This window comes from Grammomys surdaster, unplaced genomic scaffold, assembly GCF_004785775.1.
Source record: "Grammomys surdaster isolate TR1022 unplaced genomic scaffold, NIH_TR_1.0 165, whole genome shotgun sequence".
Taxonomy (NCBI): Eukaryota; Metazoa; Chordata; class Mammalia; order Rodentia; family Muridae; genus Grammomys; species Grammomys surdaster.
Window position 1 is genome coordinate 20,424,878 of NW_021604613.1, and position 14,403 is coordinate 20,439,280.

Genomic DNA, 14,403 nt, shown 5'->3' on the forward strand with positions numbered 1-14,403 from the left:
TACTTTGAAGTTTGGAAATGAAAGAAAGCCAGGATTTGTCTGATAGTTCCTCTGTTGGACTACTTTTATTATGAACTGTGTTAGTGAGAAGGATTATGTTCTGATATTGTTTAAGACTTCTATAGGACTTGATGTAAACTCTTAGAAAACAAAGCAAAATTGAACCTTAAAATCCTTAAGAAGAATTTCACAACATTATAGCAGCATTTTACTAAGTATTATTTTGCTAGAGTCTCTCGCCCCCCCCCACCCCGTACATCCATATCCACTACAAACATATATGCACATTCTTAGACGTATTTGCATAACATCCAATTAGTGTGGATACAGGGGAATTCTTCAGTTAATCTTCTCTTTGTCAGAAGTCTCAGCAATATTTAAATTATGATTTTAAATGATCAGCTTTATTAGTAAAATTGTTCATGAATCTTTCAGTGGTAGATACACAAAGGGCCTTTCATAGTTTACTCCCACTTTTTGCTATTTTAATTCACATTGCTCAGTTTTCAGCTGCAAGCTTCATAGGTCTCTTTAACTAAGGGACTGCTCTAGCTGGGCAGAGCCTGTTTGCTGCCAGGAAATATATAGAACTTTCCTTAGAACACTCCACAGCCATTGATCATAGAGTCAACACTAGTTCCCTTTCCCTAGGCTTGGGTAAATATTCAATGCTGGCTCCAGGTTCTCGTTGATCTCACACTCTAGTTGTCCATTGAGGTAACTGTTGTATACTGTACTGGAGTGTCTTGTGGTGTCATTTGTTAGTCCCATTTATGTTTATTGGAAAAAGCTCTCAAATAAACCTTCAAATCCTTATCTCAGGGAATGAAGATTTAACTCATTCAAAGAGTTCAAAGGTGAATTTTCAGACATATCAAATAATTAATTTTTTTTACTGAAATTTTCTTTATTCTCCATCTACTCTCCATTTCTCATTGTCTATAATCTTTCTTTTTTAAGTAATATTTTCACTCTTGGAAAGTTCTATACATTTACACAATGTATGCTGATAGGATTTCCCCTCCACTACCCCACTTCCAACTTCGTCTTGTCTCTCTCCCTTCTGCATTATGTCCTCTTCTTATTTGTTTTTGTTATTAATTCAGTTTAGTCCATTTAATGCCTATGTGCATGAGTGTCTTTTGTGCTTTTGGAGCATGACTGACTACCTGCTGCTAGACCAAAGGAGAGCTATTATTCCTCCCTCAATTCTACCCATTCAATTGCCCAAAGCTTCTTTGTTGGAGATGGGGCTTCAGAGGCCCTCCTTCATCTGTAATGGAATTTTGACTTGCTTGACCTCTTATGAGCAGATCTTATTCAGGTAATCCCAGCTACTGTGAGTTGATATGTCCAACAACTGTGCCATGTTCAAAAGTCAGCATTTCATAGCTCTCCTTCCATTCACTGGCTCTTGCATTCTTTCCTGCACCTCTTACATAAATGTCGTGAACCTCAGATGGTGAGGAGGCTGATGTACATGACCCATCCAGAGCTGAGTACTGAGTGTTATTCATACTTGGCATTTTGAGAACTTCTGAGTCTCTGCATTAACTACTACCCACTGCTAAAAGAAGCTTCTCTGACCAAAGTTTTGAGAGCCACAGAGATCTATGGAAAGAAACATACGTATTTGAAATCATGATTGTTTAAGAAAACAACAGCAGTTAGTTCCCCACCAGGGTCTATGATCTTCTCAGGCATGAGATTTTGACCAGGTTTTTAGTGCCAGTCATGAAATCCCTCTAGTGCAAAAGGTCTCCCCACCCCCCATATCCAATCAGCAAGCAGTTGGTTATCTCCATAACCTTAATGCCACTATTACAATAGTGGATACATCTTGCCAGCCAGTCATCATTGAAGTACACAATGGCCATGCTGGGTAGGGCCACATGACTTTCCTCCCCAGCAGCTTGCATGGTACTTTGTAAGCTTGCCAGAAGGACAAGGCCGCTACGTCTCTCTCACACTTACTTTTATGAAAATCATTTTGATTTTCTTCTCCCAGAATATAAAGAGTTGGGAAAGAAACCATAGGAAGGAAAGTGAACTTAAGATTTGTCAGACAAGAGAAGAGAAAATGCAAGGGTCAGATGTACTCATACATTTGCAGAGATGAATCTTCTTTGCCACTCTGTGCTGCAGCTACTGAGGTGGTTATCAGCTTTGTTGGCCTGTGATGGGGAGTTTAGCTATTGAAGCCATTAATGGGAATGTGCCACTTGTTTCATCATGACTTGACCTACAGTGCCTTTCCCCTCTGCTTCTTAGGTACACCTATGTCCTATAAAGCACAATGGGCCACTCATATAACATTTTATTCAGTGTTCCTTGATTAAACACTCTATTTTAATTTCTTTTAGGGGCTGGTTCATCAAAAGAAGACCGAGTGAAATTATACATTAGCAAAACAAATGTTTAATTCAACTTTCTTGTATTTCTTTCACAGCGAGGAGCTGAGGTGCATTTAGTTCCCTGGAATCATGATTTCACCCAGATGGAGTATGACGGACTTCTGATTGCTGGGGGACCTGGGAATCCAGCTCTTGCACAGCCACTAATTCAGAATGTGAAAAAGGTGTGGTAAGCCTGGGGTTGTGTGTAACTGCTGGGGTAGGGCAGGGGTCAGGGTGGTGGTGGTAAAGGGCACCTACCCATACTTTAAAGAGGCTATGTTTCATTTATTCGGGTAGTTTTAGAACTTTTATCAGGACGTTGGAGACAATCTTAGCATAGGTATTTTAAGAGAGAAACAAGTGAGGACTGTAACTTTCCCTGAGGGCAAAATAACCTTGACATGGCTTCCTCCACTAAAAGTAGTTGGCTGGAGTTTAAGCATCACCTACAATGTCCCTCATAATTGCAAGATGACAACCCAGGCCCCTTATCTCAATGCAGAACCTATTAGATCTTCAGGTTTTTAACATGTTGAATTATTTTTAGCTTAATCTGAATGGCAAGAATGTCTTACTGAGTTCTAATGCTACAGATCCATCAACCATGTCTTTTTTTTTACATTCTAACTTGCAAGTCCTCTACTTTTGAGAGGTGGAGGATGCTTTAGTTTCCAGTCTTTCAGAGACTGTTTTTCACTATCTGTCTTTCTGGGTTGATGATCTTCCCTGATATAGATTTTGGAGAGTGACCGAAAAGAGCCATTGTTTGGAATCAGCACCGGAAACATAATAACAGGATTGGCTGCTGGTGCCAAATCTTACAAGATGTCCATGGCCAACAGGTAAGGCATTACGACTGTTTGCAGTCAGACTACCTCTGAAATACCACCGGTAACCAAACACAAAGGGCTTAGAGAATTTACATAATGTTTCTGCAGAGTAAAGGACAGCCATCCTCTTACAGAGTTCACAGTTGTCTGACCACCTGATACCACTTTTATTACATTTCCGTCAGGCAGCCTTCTCTAAGGATAACTTTTGCTATGGTTTAAGGATATTTTCCTTCTCACAACATGAATTGAAGTTATAGTATTAAATCTGATGGTATTCCAAGGGAAATTATTCCAATTTTAAGCTTAATTTAATAACACTTTAAGGAGCTGAGGTGGTTCAAGATTTAAGGGAACATCAGATCCTTTGTTTCACTTCTTTGCCTATCCCCCCAGACTACTTTACTCAACACCAAATGCCTTCCCTCCTTCTCTCCACACACAGTGAAACCCAGAAGGATTCTGATCTGAGCAGTCATCTATTGGTTAACTCTGACAGTTCTGCTTGGGCTTTAAAATAAAAGAAGCTCCTAAAATAAAGTGGCTCCTTTAAAAGGAGTTGTGTATTTGTCTTTCTGTTAAGCCAGCACGCAATTCCTTTTGTTATGAGTGCCTCTCTAAAACTGACTGTAGAAGTTTAATAGACCTGATACTTAAGACTCACCAAAGCTTCCTGAATTAATTTTTTTTTCTTTTTGGAGGCTGGAATTATTGGGATTAACAATCTGTGACTCTTTTCACAAAGTGATTTTCACTAACGCAGTCAAAAGTTCTGAATTTGGCTTTCTGAGTAACATTAACATTCTCTTCAACCCCCCCCCCCCAACCCCCGTTCTTTCTCCACATCTCTCTCTCCAGAGGACAGAACCAACCTGTTTTGAATATCACAAACAGACAGGCTTTCATAACTGCTCAGAATCATGGCTATGCTCTGGACAACACCCTCCCTTCTGGCTGGAAACCTCTGTTTGTGAATGTCAATGACCAAACAAATGAGGTAAATGCTCTCAACAATGCTGTTCAATTGGAAGTGAGACATTAAGGGCTTTCCATGGTCTGTTTTGTACTCCTTTTCAGGAGTGGTGTGGTGTGCATGTGCACATGCATGTGCATGCGTACTGTACAGGTGTGTACACCCATGTGTGCACATGGAGAGCCCCGAGCAGGACACCCAGTTTCTTCCTAGATTGTTTTTTGCATTATTGTCTTATGACAGGGCCATTCATTGAACTGGACAGTTTTGGCTTGGCTGGCTGGCCAGTAAGTAAGCTCTCAGGAAGCATCTAGCTCCATTCCTTAATGCTTAGGTTATAGGCACACACATTGACTTACTTAACTTCTTACACACGTGATCAGAACTTGGACTCAGGTCCTTTTGCTTGTAACTCAAGTGCTCTAAGCCATGGAATAATCTCCCCAGACAGCCTGTCACTGAAAAAAAGGAATTGCTCTCGTACTTTCTAATTAGCTGACTTGTTAAGAGCCAGCACTTGCACCCTCCTCCAGAATCCACCTTGTACATCCATCATAATTAGGGGTCAGTTGATATACATCCGTTTGGATCTAGCCCTTGGTGTGTCCTTGAATCTTACTTAGCACTGGAGTACCCTTTAAGAACAACTTTGGGGAAGTCATTTAAATGTTGGATTTGAGAATTTTGTTTTATTTTGAAGAGATCTCTTAAGGGACTCAAAGGTTATAGACAAAATTCATCTACTCTCTTATATTATGGAACCTTCATCCAGCTGCCTCTTTGTTGGGCTGTTTTGTATTCTTACTTAAATAGACAGGTGAATCTTTAATGTCTCCAATCATGTTATTTAATAGTACTGGGAATTTTCCAGAACTTTATTAAGCACTTAAGTTGGTTTCCTATTTGAACTTTATCATCTCCTGAATAATACATTGCCATACTTGACATTTGTTGTCATAGAAGGAATTTCTCCCTGTTTCTTATTCCTTTAGGGGATTATGCATGAGAGCAAACCCTTCTTCGCTGTGCAGTTCCACCCAGAGGTCAGCCCAGGGCCAACAGACACTGAGGTATGCCAGCCAGATGATGTGTTATATACTTGAAAAAAAAATCAGAAATGCTTGTGTGGGAAGACTCAAGAAACCAAAATAATTGGAACATAATATTCTCAGGAAGTGTGTTTTGGTACCATACATTTTGTATTAAATTCCCCCATGAATATCATGGAGTAAGTTTTAATCTTTTCTTAAATTTAAAGTGGGAAAGCCCTTAAGAACTCAAAGCAATGTTATGGTGCTATTTTTATGCATTATCATTCTAATATATTTAGTTCTGAAATTTACAATTGTTGTGTTATGCAAATGAATTCCCTCTTGCTCTTTCCATCTCATAACTGGAATGAAATTTTAATCCCCCATCTGTGAGTTTAAAAAAAATCCCTATGGCAACTGGTTGTGTATCCACAGAGGGAGAATAAACAGCAGCAGGGGCAGGAAAAGGGGCAGCGGGGAGGGGGAAAGGCAGCCTGCTTGGTCACATGATTTACATGACTTTTAAAATAAGAACCCAAAGGAATGCTTAGAGCAGTGTGTTTCTAACCTAGATATTTTTCTTTTATTTTTTCTGTCTTTTTTTCCTGTTTTTAAATATGAGCTCTTGGTTCAGTATTCAAGCACATCCATCCAACCAAATCTCACAATGATTCCTACTCTGACAAACCTGGCATGTCTGGAGTGACTCCTCTCTTGCATCCAGGAGTCTCCCCAGGAGCAGTGTTGACCATCACTGTCAGCAGATACCCCCACTCAGGAAAAATGAGATGGAGAATAGGAGTTTCCTTCTGAAATTCCTGCTCTTTCATCTTGAGGTGGCTTCTTAGATATTTGCATGCTCCCCCTTTTTTTTTGGTTCTTCCTATTATTTGGAAGTATCATTTCACAATCGTCAACCCAGTATGGTTGTAACTACTCACGATGAACCTGAAAAAAAGCTAAGCAGAAAAATGGTCACTGTCTTCATGTAATTCATGCTAAATATTTTGTTTTTAATCTAAAATTTAGCTGCAAGACCACGTTAGAACCTCATATTAAGAAAGATGCAATTATTATGTATAGTCTGACCACTATGACTGGCTGTTTTATTTTTTATTCTTTTTGGTCCTGCCAAATAATTGCAAAGTGAATACTTTTGTTAACATTTGTCATGTCTAGTGAAGCAACAGAAGTAAGCTTACTGGTAAAGTTTAAGAATAATCTTTCTGGGTCATATTTTAGAACCAACAGAAATTAGAAATAGCAGTATTTCCAACTTTAAGGTTCATGCACTATAGCTTCAAGTTTTGTTCAGCTAGAATTTGATTCACATGAATGGTATGCAATTAAAGAACCAAACACTTGATACTCTTAGAAGGCAGTATGGGATATGTTTTTTTTTTAATTGGATATTTTCTTTATTTACATTTTAAATGTTATCCCCTTTCCAGGTCTCCCCTCTGGAAACTTCCTATCCCATCCCTCTTCCCCCTCCCTTTATGAGGGTGCTCCCCAGCTCACCTACCCATTCTCGACTTCCCACCTTGGCATTCCTCTACTGGGGCATCGAACCCCCACAGGACCAAGGGCCACTCTTCCTACTGATGTCCAACAAGGCCATTCTCTGCCACATATGCGTCCTGAGCCATGGGTCTCTCCATGTGTATTCTTTGGTTTGTGGTCCAGTTCCCAGGAGCTCTAGGGTTGGGGGTCTGGCTGGTTGATACTATTGCTGCCTCACGGGGCTGCAAACTCTCTCAGCTCCTTCAGTCCCTTTTGACTGAAGAAAGTGTCTCATTTTATAGGACTTGAGGTGAATAGAACCCAGAAGGCCTCCAAAGGTTGTGTGTGTGTTTTAATGGTCTAATTTAACCCTCATCTATTGACAATTTTCTAGTCTCCCCTGAAGTTTTTATTTGGACTAATTTGATAAGAGTAGACATTCAGTTACTGGACCAAACCCAAAATCCAAACTAAAACCAGCAAGTAACAAAACCTTCAATATTCATGGAAGAACTTACAGTAAAACAAGTTCCACAAAGGTCTCCTGAAGCTCCCACTCAACCGAGCATCAGCAGTGTTCTTAGAGACCTCTTAAGTTCAGAAGTATGTAACTAGTTGGTTTTATTTTTCTTTTCTAGTACCTATTTGATTCCTTCTTCTCACTGATAAAGAAGGGCAAAGGCACCACCATTACCTCAGTTCTGCCTAAGCCAGCGTTGGTGGCATCTCGCGTTGAGGTCAGTAGATGTGGACTTGGTTTTGGTTTGTGAGTCACATACTCTCTTATGTGATGATCTTTTAAAGAAAATGATGTAAATTATACTAATGTCTATGAAAAATGAACACCAACATTATATTTTTCTGTTATCTGTTATTGGTAGCCATTGGAATTTACATTTAAAAATTTAAAATATTTCTATTAATTCCTTGAGCATTTCATAGTGTGTTTTAATCATAGAGACACACCTCTCCAACTTCTCTCAGACCCACCCTTCTTCCCTACCAGTTCAGCTTTGTGTCCTCATTGTTTTTAAGCCCACCAAATATAATTTGTTGTGCCCACATGTTCTTGTATGTGAGGCCATTCACTCATTATGATCCCTGTAAAGAAAACTGACTTTCCTTCCAGCAATTAATTTCCAATCGCTCCTCAACTAAAGGTGGGACTCCATGTCTGCTTTCTCCCTCTATTCTGGAATTTTCTCTCTCTTGAGATGAGCTTTCATAGGCCTTGTGTATGCTGCCACCACCACCATGAGTTCATATGTGCAACTGCCCTGTTGTATCTGTGAATCTGTCTCATTGTAGGCCCTCACTGTTCTGATTTCTACAAGTTTCTTGCCCCTCTTGCACAACGATCCTCAAGCCTTGGGAGGACACACACACACACACACACACACACGCACACACACGCACGCACAGGTGTATATATATCTCCCATTTAGGGCTGAATATTCCCAGGCGTCTATTTTCTGCACAGAATCTTTGTCTAAACAAATCACACAGTGCCTAGGGGAGATCCTACCATGATCATTCCGTATAGTGCTAAACCTTTTCCCAGTGACTTTTTTTATAGCCAGAGATTAGTGCTTTTCTCAACCCTCATCAGGGAAACTATGTCTTACAACAGATGGTAATTAACATGCACAGAGACTCACACCTGGTCAAGTTGCAGAGAATAAGGAATTTTCACTGAAAATACTGTCTTCTAAAATTCTCTTCTTCTAGACTAATGATAGCAACATACTAAAGAATAGTGTTACCTTTATTTTACAATTTGGTATTTTTCCATTACCCATCCCAAATCATACCTCTATGTAAGCCTGATATATACTTTAAAATCACTGCAGTTGATACAGTTGATATTTTTCTAGTTAGATGAGTCACCATTCAACATGGTAAACAAAATTGTATTATCTTACCGCTAAAGGCAAGTGGGTAAAGATTAATATGTGTAAGACTTAAATCATTATATATTTAAACTTATATGTTAATATGATAAAGCTTTTATTCCTTTTTACTACTATAGATTTTAGAATGTATTTATATTAATAAAACATGCACGATATATATGCAAATATATTTATACACAAATCTTTTTGTGTAGAGTAGAAGCATTTGGTATTTTCATATTCAGAAGTCAAATATCAGCCTCTTTCAAAATTCTTTCACTTATAAAAAACTATTCATGAATGTTGGAAAGGACATTGAAATTAGAGTATTTTAGTTGTTAATCTTTTTTTCTTGGGAATCACTATATAAACCCAGACAACATAGTTTGGCTCTTCTCCTCTTGCAAATACCTGATTTCCATTACTGAGAAATGATAGTAATGTTTCTTTGTTATTGTTTACAGGTTTCCAAGGTCCTTATCCTAGGATCAGGAGGTTTGTCCATTGGTCAGGCAGGTGAATTTGATTACTCGGGATCTCAAGCTGTAAAAGCCATGAAGGTGAGAAAGCACGAGCTTTCGTAGGATTAATATGCTCTCCTTAATGAGTCTAATTAGTAATTTGTAATTTAGATTTATGATACTTCTTTCCAAAGTCACTATAATAATTTTCATTAGCTATTGGTAGAATTCTGTAGTAAAAGTTGGGTCAAAATCAAACCAAAACTTTTAACTATTTTCACATGTGCACATCTGCCAAACAAAGTGGTTGGAATCATGTACATTATTGTCTTCTTACATTGAAAACATGAGCTTATTTTTACCTTTTCTGGAGTATGTTGTTAAGTATGTCCATGTTTGAATCCTGTCTCCAATAACCCCAACATCTTGGTGATAACCTGGCCATCCAGAGGTGGCGTAAGCACTAGGTCTGTGACCCTGCTGCAGACATTCACTAGAGATCTGGCTAGCACTGAGCAGCACAGAGATGTCAGATGGAGAGTGGGACAGCAAACATTGGAGAACAGCTGGCTAAAGTTTTCCTATAGTCCAGGATTCCCCTTGATAAATGTTGTTGAAAAGATACTAAAATACTTCCCTGATGCCTGATGCCTAATTCCTCTTCCCTCCTGTCCTGTCCTGTCCTGTCCTGTCCCCTTCCTTCCCCTCCCCTCCCATTCCCTGCTCTCTCCTCTCCTCTTCTCTCTTCCCCTCTTTCCCTTCCCTTCTCTCTCCTCCCCTTCCCTCTCTCCCCCTTTCTCTCTGCATCCCTTTCCTCTCTTTCTTTCCCTTCTCTTGCCCCTCCCCTTGACCCCTCTCCTCCTCTCATCTTTTCTCATTTACTCATGGGCACACATTATTTCCTACACGTTTAAAGATATTGATTCACTTAATTATATTTTGATTCAGAATCTTTTTTTATCTTTTTTATTTTTAAAATTTTATTTATTTATCTATTCATTTTTATTATTTCTATTTATTTTTTTAAATCAAATCGTAATTTTTACTTATTCACACAGGGGTTATAAACATAAAAAGGCAGGATGTGGGGAAGGGGATGACACTGGAGCGTGGGTGTTCAGGGGGAATACAGATATCTTTCAGAACAGGGTATTGGCTGGATGAAAGTTCAGGGGACAGGTCACTATGACTCTGCCTATGATTCACTTGTCCTTATCTAAGTTGGTATTATCTGCCAAGGCTACCTAATTACAAGGTCTATGACTACTCAGGCTTGTAAATTTCCACAAAAGCTGCCTGTTTACAATAGCTTATAGCCATCTGTTTCATAGTTTAGCTTGGCTAGGACATGATGTAACTATATTCAAGATTTGGAATACTTTTAAGTAGCATACATTTTCATAGTCTTTGGTAATTTTGTAAAGGTTTAGGTCTTTATATAATGTGTTTTATTTTCTCTTGTAACTGAGGAATACAAATTATGCAATGGCATTTGATTAATTAAGAGATTTGTAGATAAACTCAAACTAAAATGAATCAAAAACAACGATGTGTGACATATATTAGAAAGAATCAGGACAAAGTTCATGTAAAATGAATGATAATTGGTGTGGATTTTTAAATGAATTAAAAAGTGATTAGCATGATATGTGTGAGATTTTTTTTCTAAAAAATTCATAAAAGTTGTTCTATTTGCTGCATATAACATATTCGATATTCTGAAGTTTGTTGGTTCCTCAGGTGTAAGCTTTCCTTTATATCTCTGTTAGTGATATGCTTGCAGTTTAGATCGATTTATTTCTAGTGTAATCTATATTCAAAATATATTTGCTTAACTTTTTGCATCTTTGCAACACTTGGTTGACAATAACACTCTTATTCTGAATAATTTTTTTAAAACCTTGACTGATGACTCATACTGAAGTCAGCAATGTGCGTTTGGATGCTAACATTTACACTAGAGTACAACGTCATCATATAAGCTCTAACAGCCTGTTTTTCCTCACTGAACCTCGGTTTCCTCAACTGAAAGATAGGCATCTCTCTTATTGGATTAGTAAATGAAAATAGATTAATCAATATTATACTACATGCAATAAAATTAAATAAATTAAAATAGCACAAGCTGTATTTATATTTAATTTGGAGCTTCTTTGAAGGCAAATTTTGGCTTTCAAGGATGAGTTTTAGACACTTGTTACAATTCCCTTTGTCAAATCATTATAGCAGGCTTAAAATTCTAGAGAAAATAGTCATCAGCAAGCAGGTGGATCTCAGTGATTCTAGCAAGATTAAGACACATTATACTGCATTGTAAATGTATACTCAGTGCTATTCTCAGACAAGATATATAGAGAAAAACATCTAAGTTGCTTCCGATTCCGTGGTATGCTTGCTCACTTTCAGTTTTTGTTTTTGATAATTTCATTCTTTTAAGATTAATCAAGGTTAGCAGAAGATCTCTAGACAGTCTCTCTAGAAATGGTTTCCAGATTCACTTGCCACCTGCACTGGCAAAGATTCACGACAATGATCTTGAGGAACCCTCACCTTTCTTTTCTTATTAGCATTACTTTAAAGTGTTTTCTTTCTTCCTATGGCAAGATGCTTATTTTTCTTTAATTTTTATTGACTTGTACTATTGATCCCTGTAGCCAGTCCAGAGAATAAAAGATTTGTTAACCAACTAGTCTTCATTTGAACGTAGTAACCATCATCTCCCTTAGACCATAAATTCAGACACTTGATTTTTCTTCCAGGAAGAAAATGTCAAAACAGTCCTGATGAACCCAAACATTGCATCCGTGCAGACCAACGAGGTGGGATTGAAGCAGGCGGATGCAGTCTACTTTCTCCCTATTACCCCCCAGTTTGTCACAGAAGTTATCAAGGCTGAACGGCCTGATGGATTGATTCTAGGCATGGGTGGCCAGACAGCTCTGAACTGTGGTGAGTTCTTTTCTGTTCAGATGTGGACTGTTCTACTTATGCATCAATGTGAAACACACACTGTTTGTAGTCATCTAATAGTTGTGTTCTGTGTGTTCACAAAGCCTTTATTCTATTGTATAAGGAAACAACAAACAAAACCCTACAACGCCATGCAGTAAATTGTATAGTTGATGGCACAAAATAGTAGAAAAAAGGAAAATGCTCACTTTAAGACTCTAATGTGGCTACATGGATTTAGTGGATTTATTTCTTCACTTTAGGAAATTGGTATCATTGAAACTCTGACAACTATTATGAAAGAAAAATGAGAATTAATGTTTATTCTCATAGTCAATGCTGTGGCATTTGCCTGTCACATGACAATGTAGACTTGACTTTACAGTTCTATTATTGACTGTGGTGTCTCCTTGGATGCAATTTTAAGGGCTCTTTTCAAATTGCTTTTAGATATATCTATTTTATGTGTATGGGTATTTTTCCTGCATTCATGTATATGTGCCACACTTAGATCTTGTTCACTAGGTCAAAGGTGGCATCAGATAACCTTTGAACTATAGCTGTGGCTCATTTATATCTACCATGTGGGTGCTGGGAATCCTGGTCCTCTGCAAAAGCAGCCAGTGCTCTTAACTGCTGGAGCCATCTTTCTCCAGCCCTAGGATGTTTGTTTGTTTATTAATTCATCTGTCTATCTACTTATTTATTTTGTAATTAATGTCTTCGGTGTTTGTTAAGAAGGCATAGAGTTTGAGATTAAGAAATCCCATTATGTTTACTTCTTCTGTAGGAGTGGAACTATTCAAGAGGGGTGTGCTCAAGGAATATGGTGTGAAGGTCTTGGGAACATCAGTTGAGTCCATTATGGCCACAGAAGACAGGCAGCTTTTCTCAGACAAGCTGAATGAGATCAATGAGAAGATTGCTCCCAGTTTTGCCGTGGAATCAGTAAGGCACTTTGTTCTTGGGAGGTGGGCACACAATACTAGTCTGGGACTGCATGGAGAATGGTGCATCATGCCTGATAATTATATCTAAAATCTTCTCATTTACATTTATTTCCATGATTTAAGTCTCACAGAAACACTGTGAATTAATAGCAGCACTCAGTGCTAAAACTGGAGAAATAGGTATTGGTATTTTATTCTGAAAAGAAACACACAGGTGAACCCCTTTGTTTGAGGCTGAAGCAGCCATGGTCTCTTGAACTGAAAATAACAACGATACTGACTTCTGATAGCTAACATATTTTTGTCTTCTTTTCTTTTCTGCAATAAGTCATACATGTTGAGTATAAGCATTAATGCCGTGAAAATTGGATTTTTGGAATGAAATAAATATTTAAGAATGAAGTGAAGTTAGTCAATAAGACTCATCCTAGATGAATATACTTTTGATATACATGTGGGTTTTATTTTTCTACACTCATTTTTTATTATACATTATGCCTATTTTTAGGATATAACCAAACACCAAAAAAAAAATCAACTAGGTGTACACCTCTTTTTGTACCCTGATTTTATTTTGATTTCAGACATATATATTTTTGAAGTGGAAAGTAGAAGCTTTAAACACAACCTTCCCATTATAGAAATAGGCAAAGTTTTAGGGACGAGTCAAGTAATTCTGTCATGACTAAAACTGGGTATATCTGTCTCAGAAAAGAATGCTACCAAATACATGCAGACTACAAAGCTGTCAATCAAGAAGAACCCCATGGGAGCTCTCCTGAATGCTTTGGGAAGCTCTTGCCATACATTCATACTTTCACTGCCAGATATAATTATGTCCTTGCTTCCCCATGATAAGAAACCAGCATATGGGAAAGGTGTAATTACATTCCCATTGGTGGTGTAATAATATTCCATGACAGAAAAATATAGCCACCATATGTTGTATTTGGTGAGTTAAAAAAATTTCTAGGCTGGAGAGATTGTTCTGAGAATAAATTTGAAAAATGAAATATCTTCTTTTGTGCGCTATTCCTAATGGTGCATTGTTTCATTGCCACGCTAGCTTCAGGAAGGGAAAACGTCTTTTTTTTTTTTTCCTTTAAATGATAGACTTTTAAACTAAAGCTAAAAAATATCATTGTTTTATATATCTTTCATTCTAAAATAAGTGATGATTATGTCTGCTTTTGGTCATGGTATAGTGTTTAAAAACAAACTTAAAATTCACCTGATAAAAGTGAAAAAATTACAGCCACATTTTACTTAACTCTGTAGAATGACAGAGATGAAGATGGAGATGAAGGGAAAATAAAACAACTTCCCTCTGTGCAAATCAGCCAATTAATCTGAATTTCTGGGATCTCATGGTGTGTGTACGTGTGTGTGTGTGTGTGTGTGTGTGTGTGTGTGTGTGT

General features: G+C 37.9%; 1 protein-coding gene across 1 annotated transcript in view; it reads left to right on the forward strand.

Moving 5' to 3' along the window:
* Cps1 (carbamoyl-phosphate synthase 1) overlaps positions 1–14,403 on the forward strand; it is a 108,463-nt gene that overhangs the window by 29,956 nt on the left and 64,104 nt on the right. Inside the window, exons 8-15 of the mRNA XM_028765574.1 lie at positions 2,450–2,578; positions 3,132–3,238; positions 4,085–4,223; positions 5,192–5,269; positions 7,372–7,470; positions 9,090–9,185; positions 11,846–12,035; positions 12,826–12,983. Of these exons, the coding sequence (XP_028621407.1) occupies positions 2,450–2,578; positions 3,132–3,238; positions 4,085–4,223; positions 5,192–5,269; positions 7,372–7,470; positions 9,090–9,185; positions 11,846–12,035; positions 12,826–12,983 (996 nt within the window). The remainder of the gene's footprint in view (positions 1–2,449; positions 2,579–3,131; positions 3,239–4,084; positions 4,224–5,191; positions 5,270–7,371; positions 7,471–9,089; positions 9,186–11,845; positions 12,036–12,825; positions 12,984–14,403) is intronic.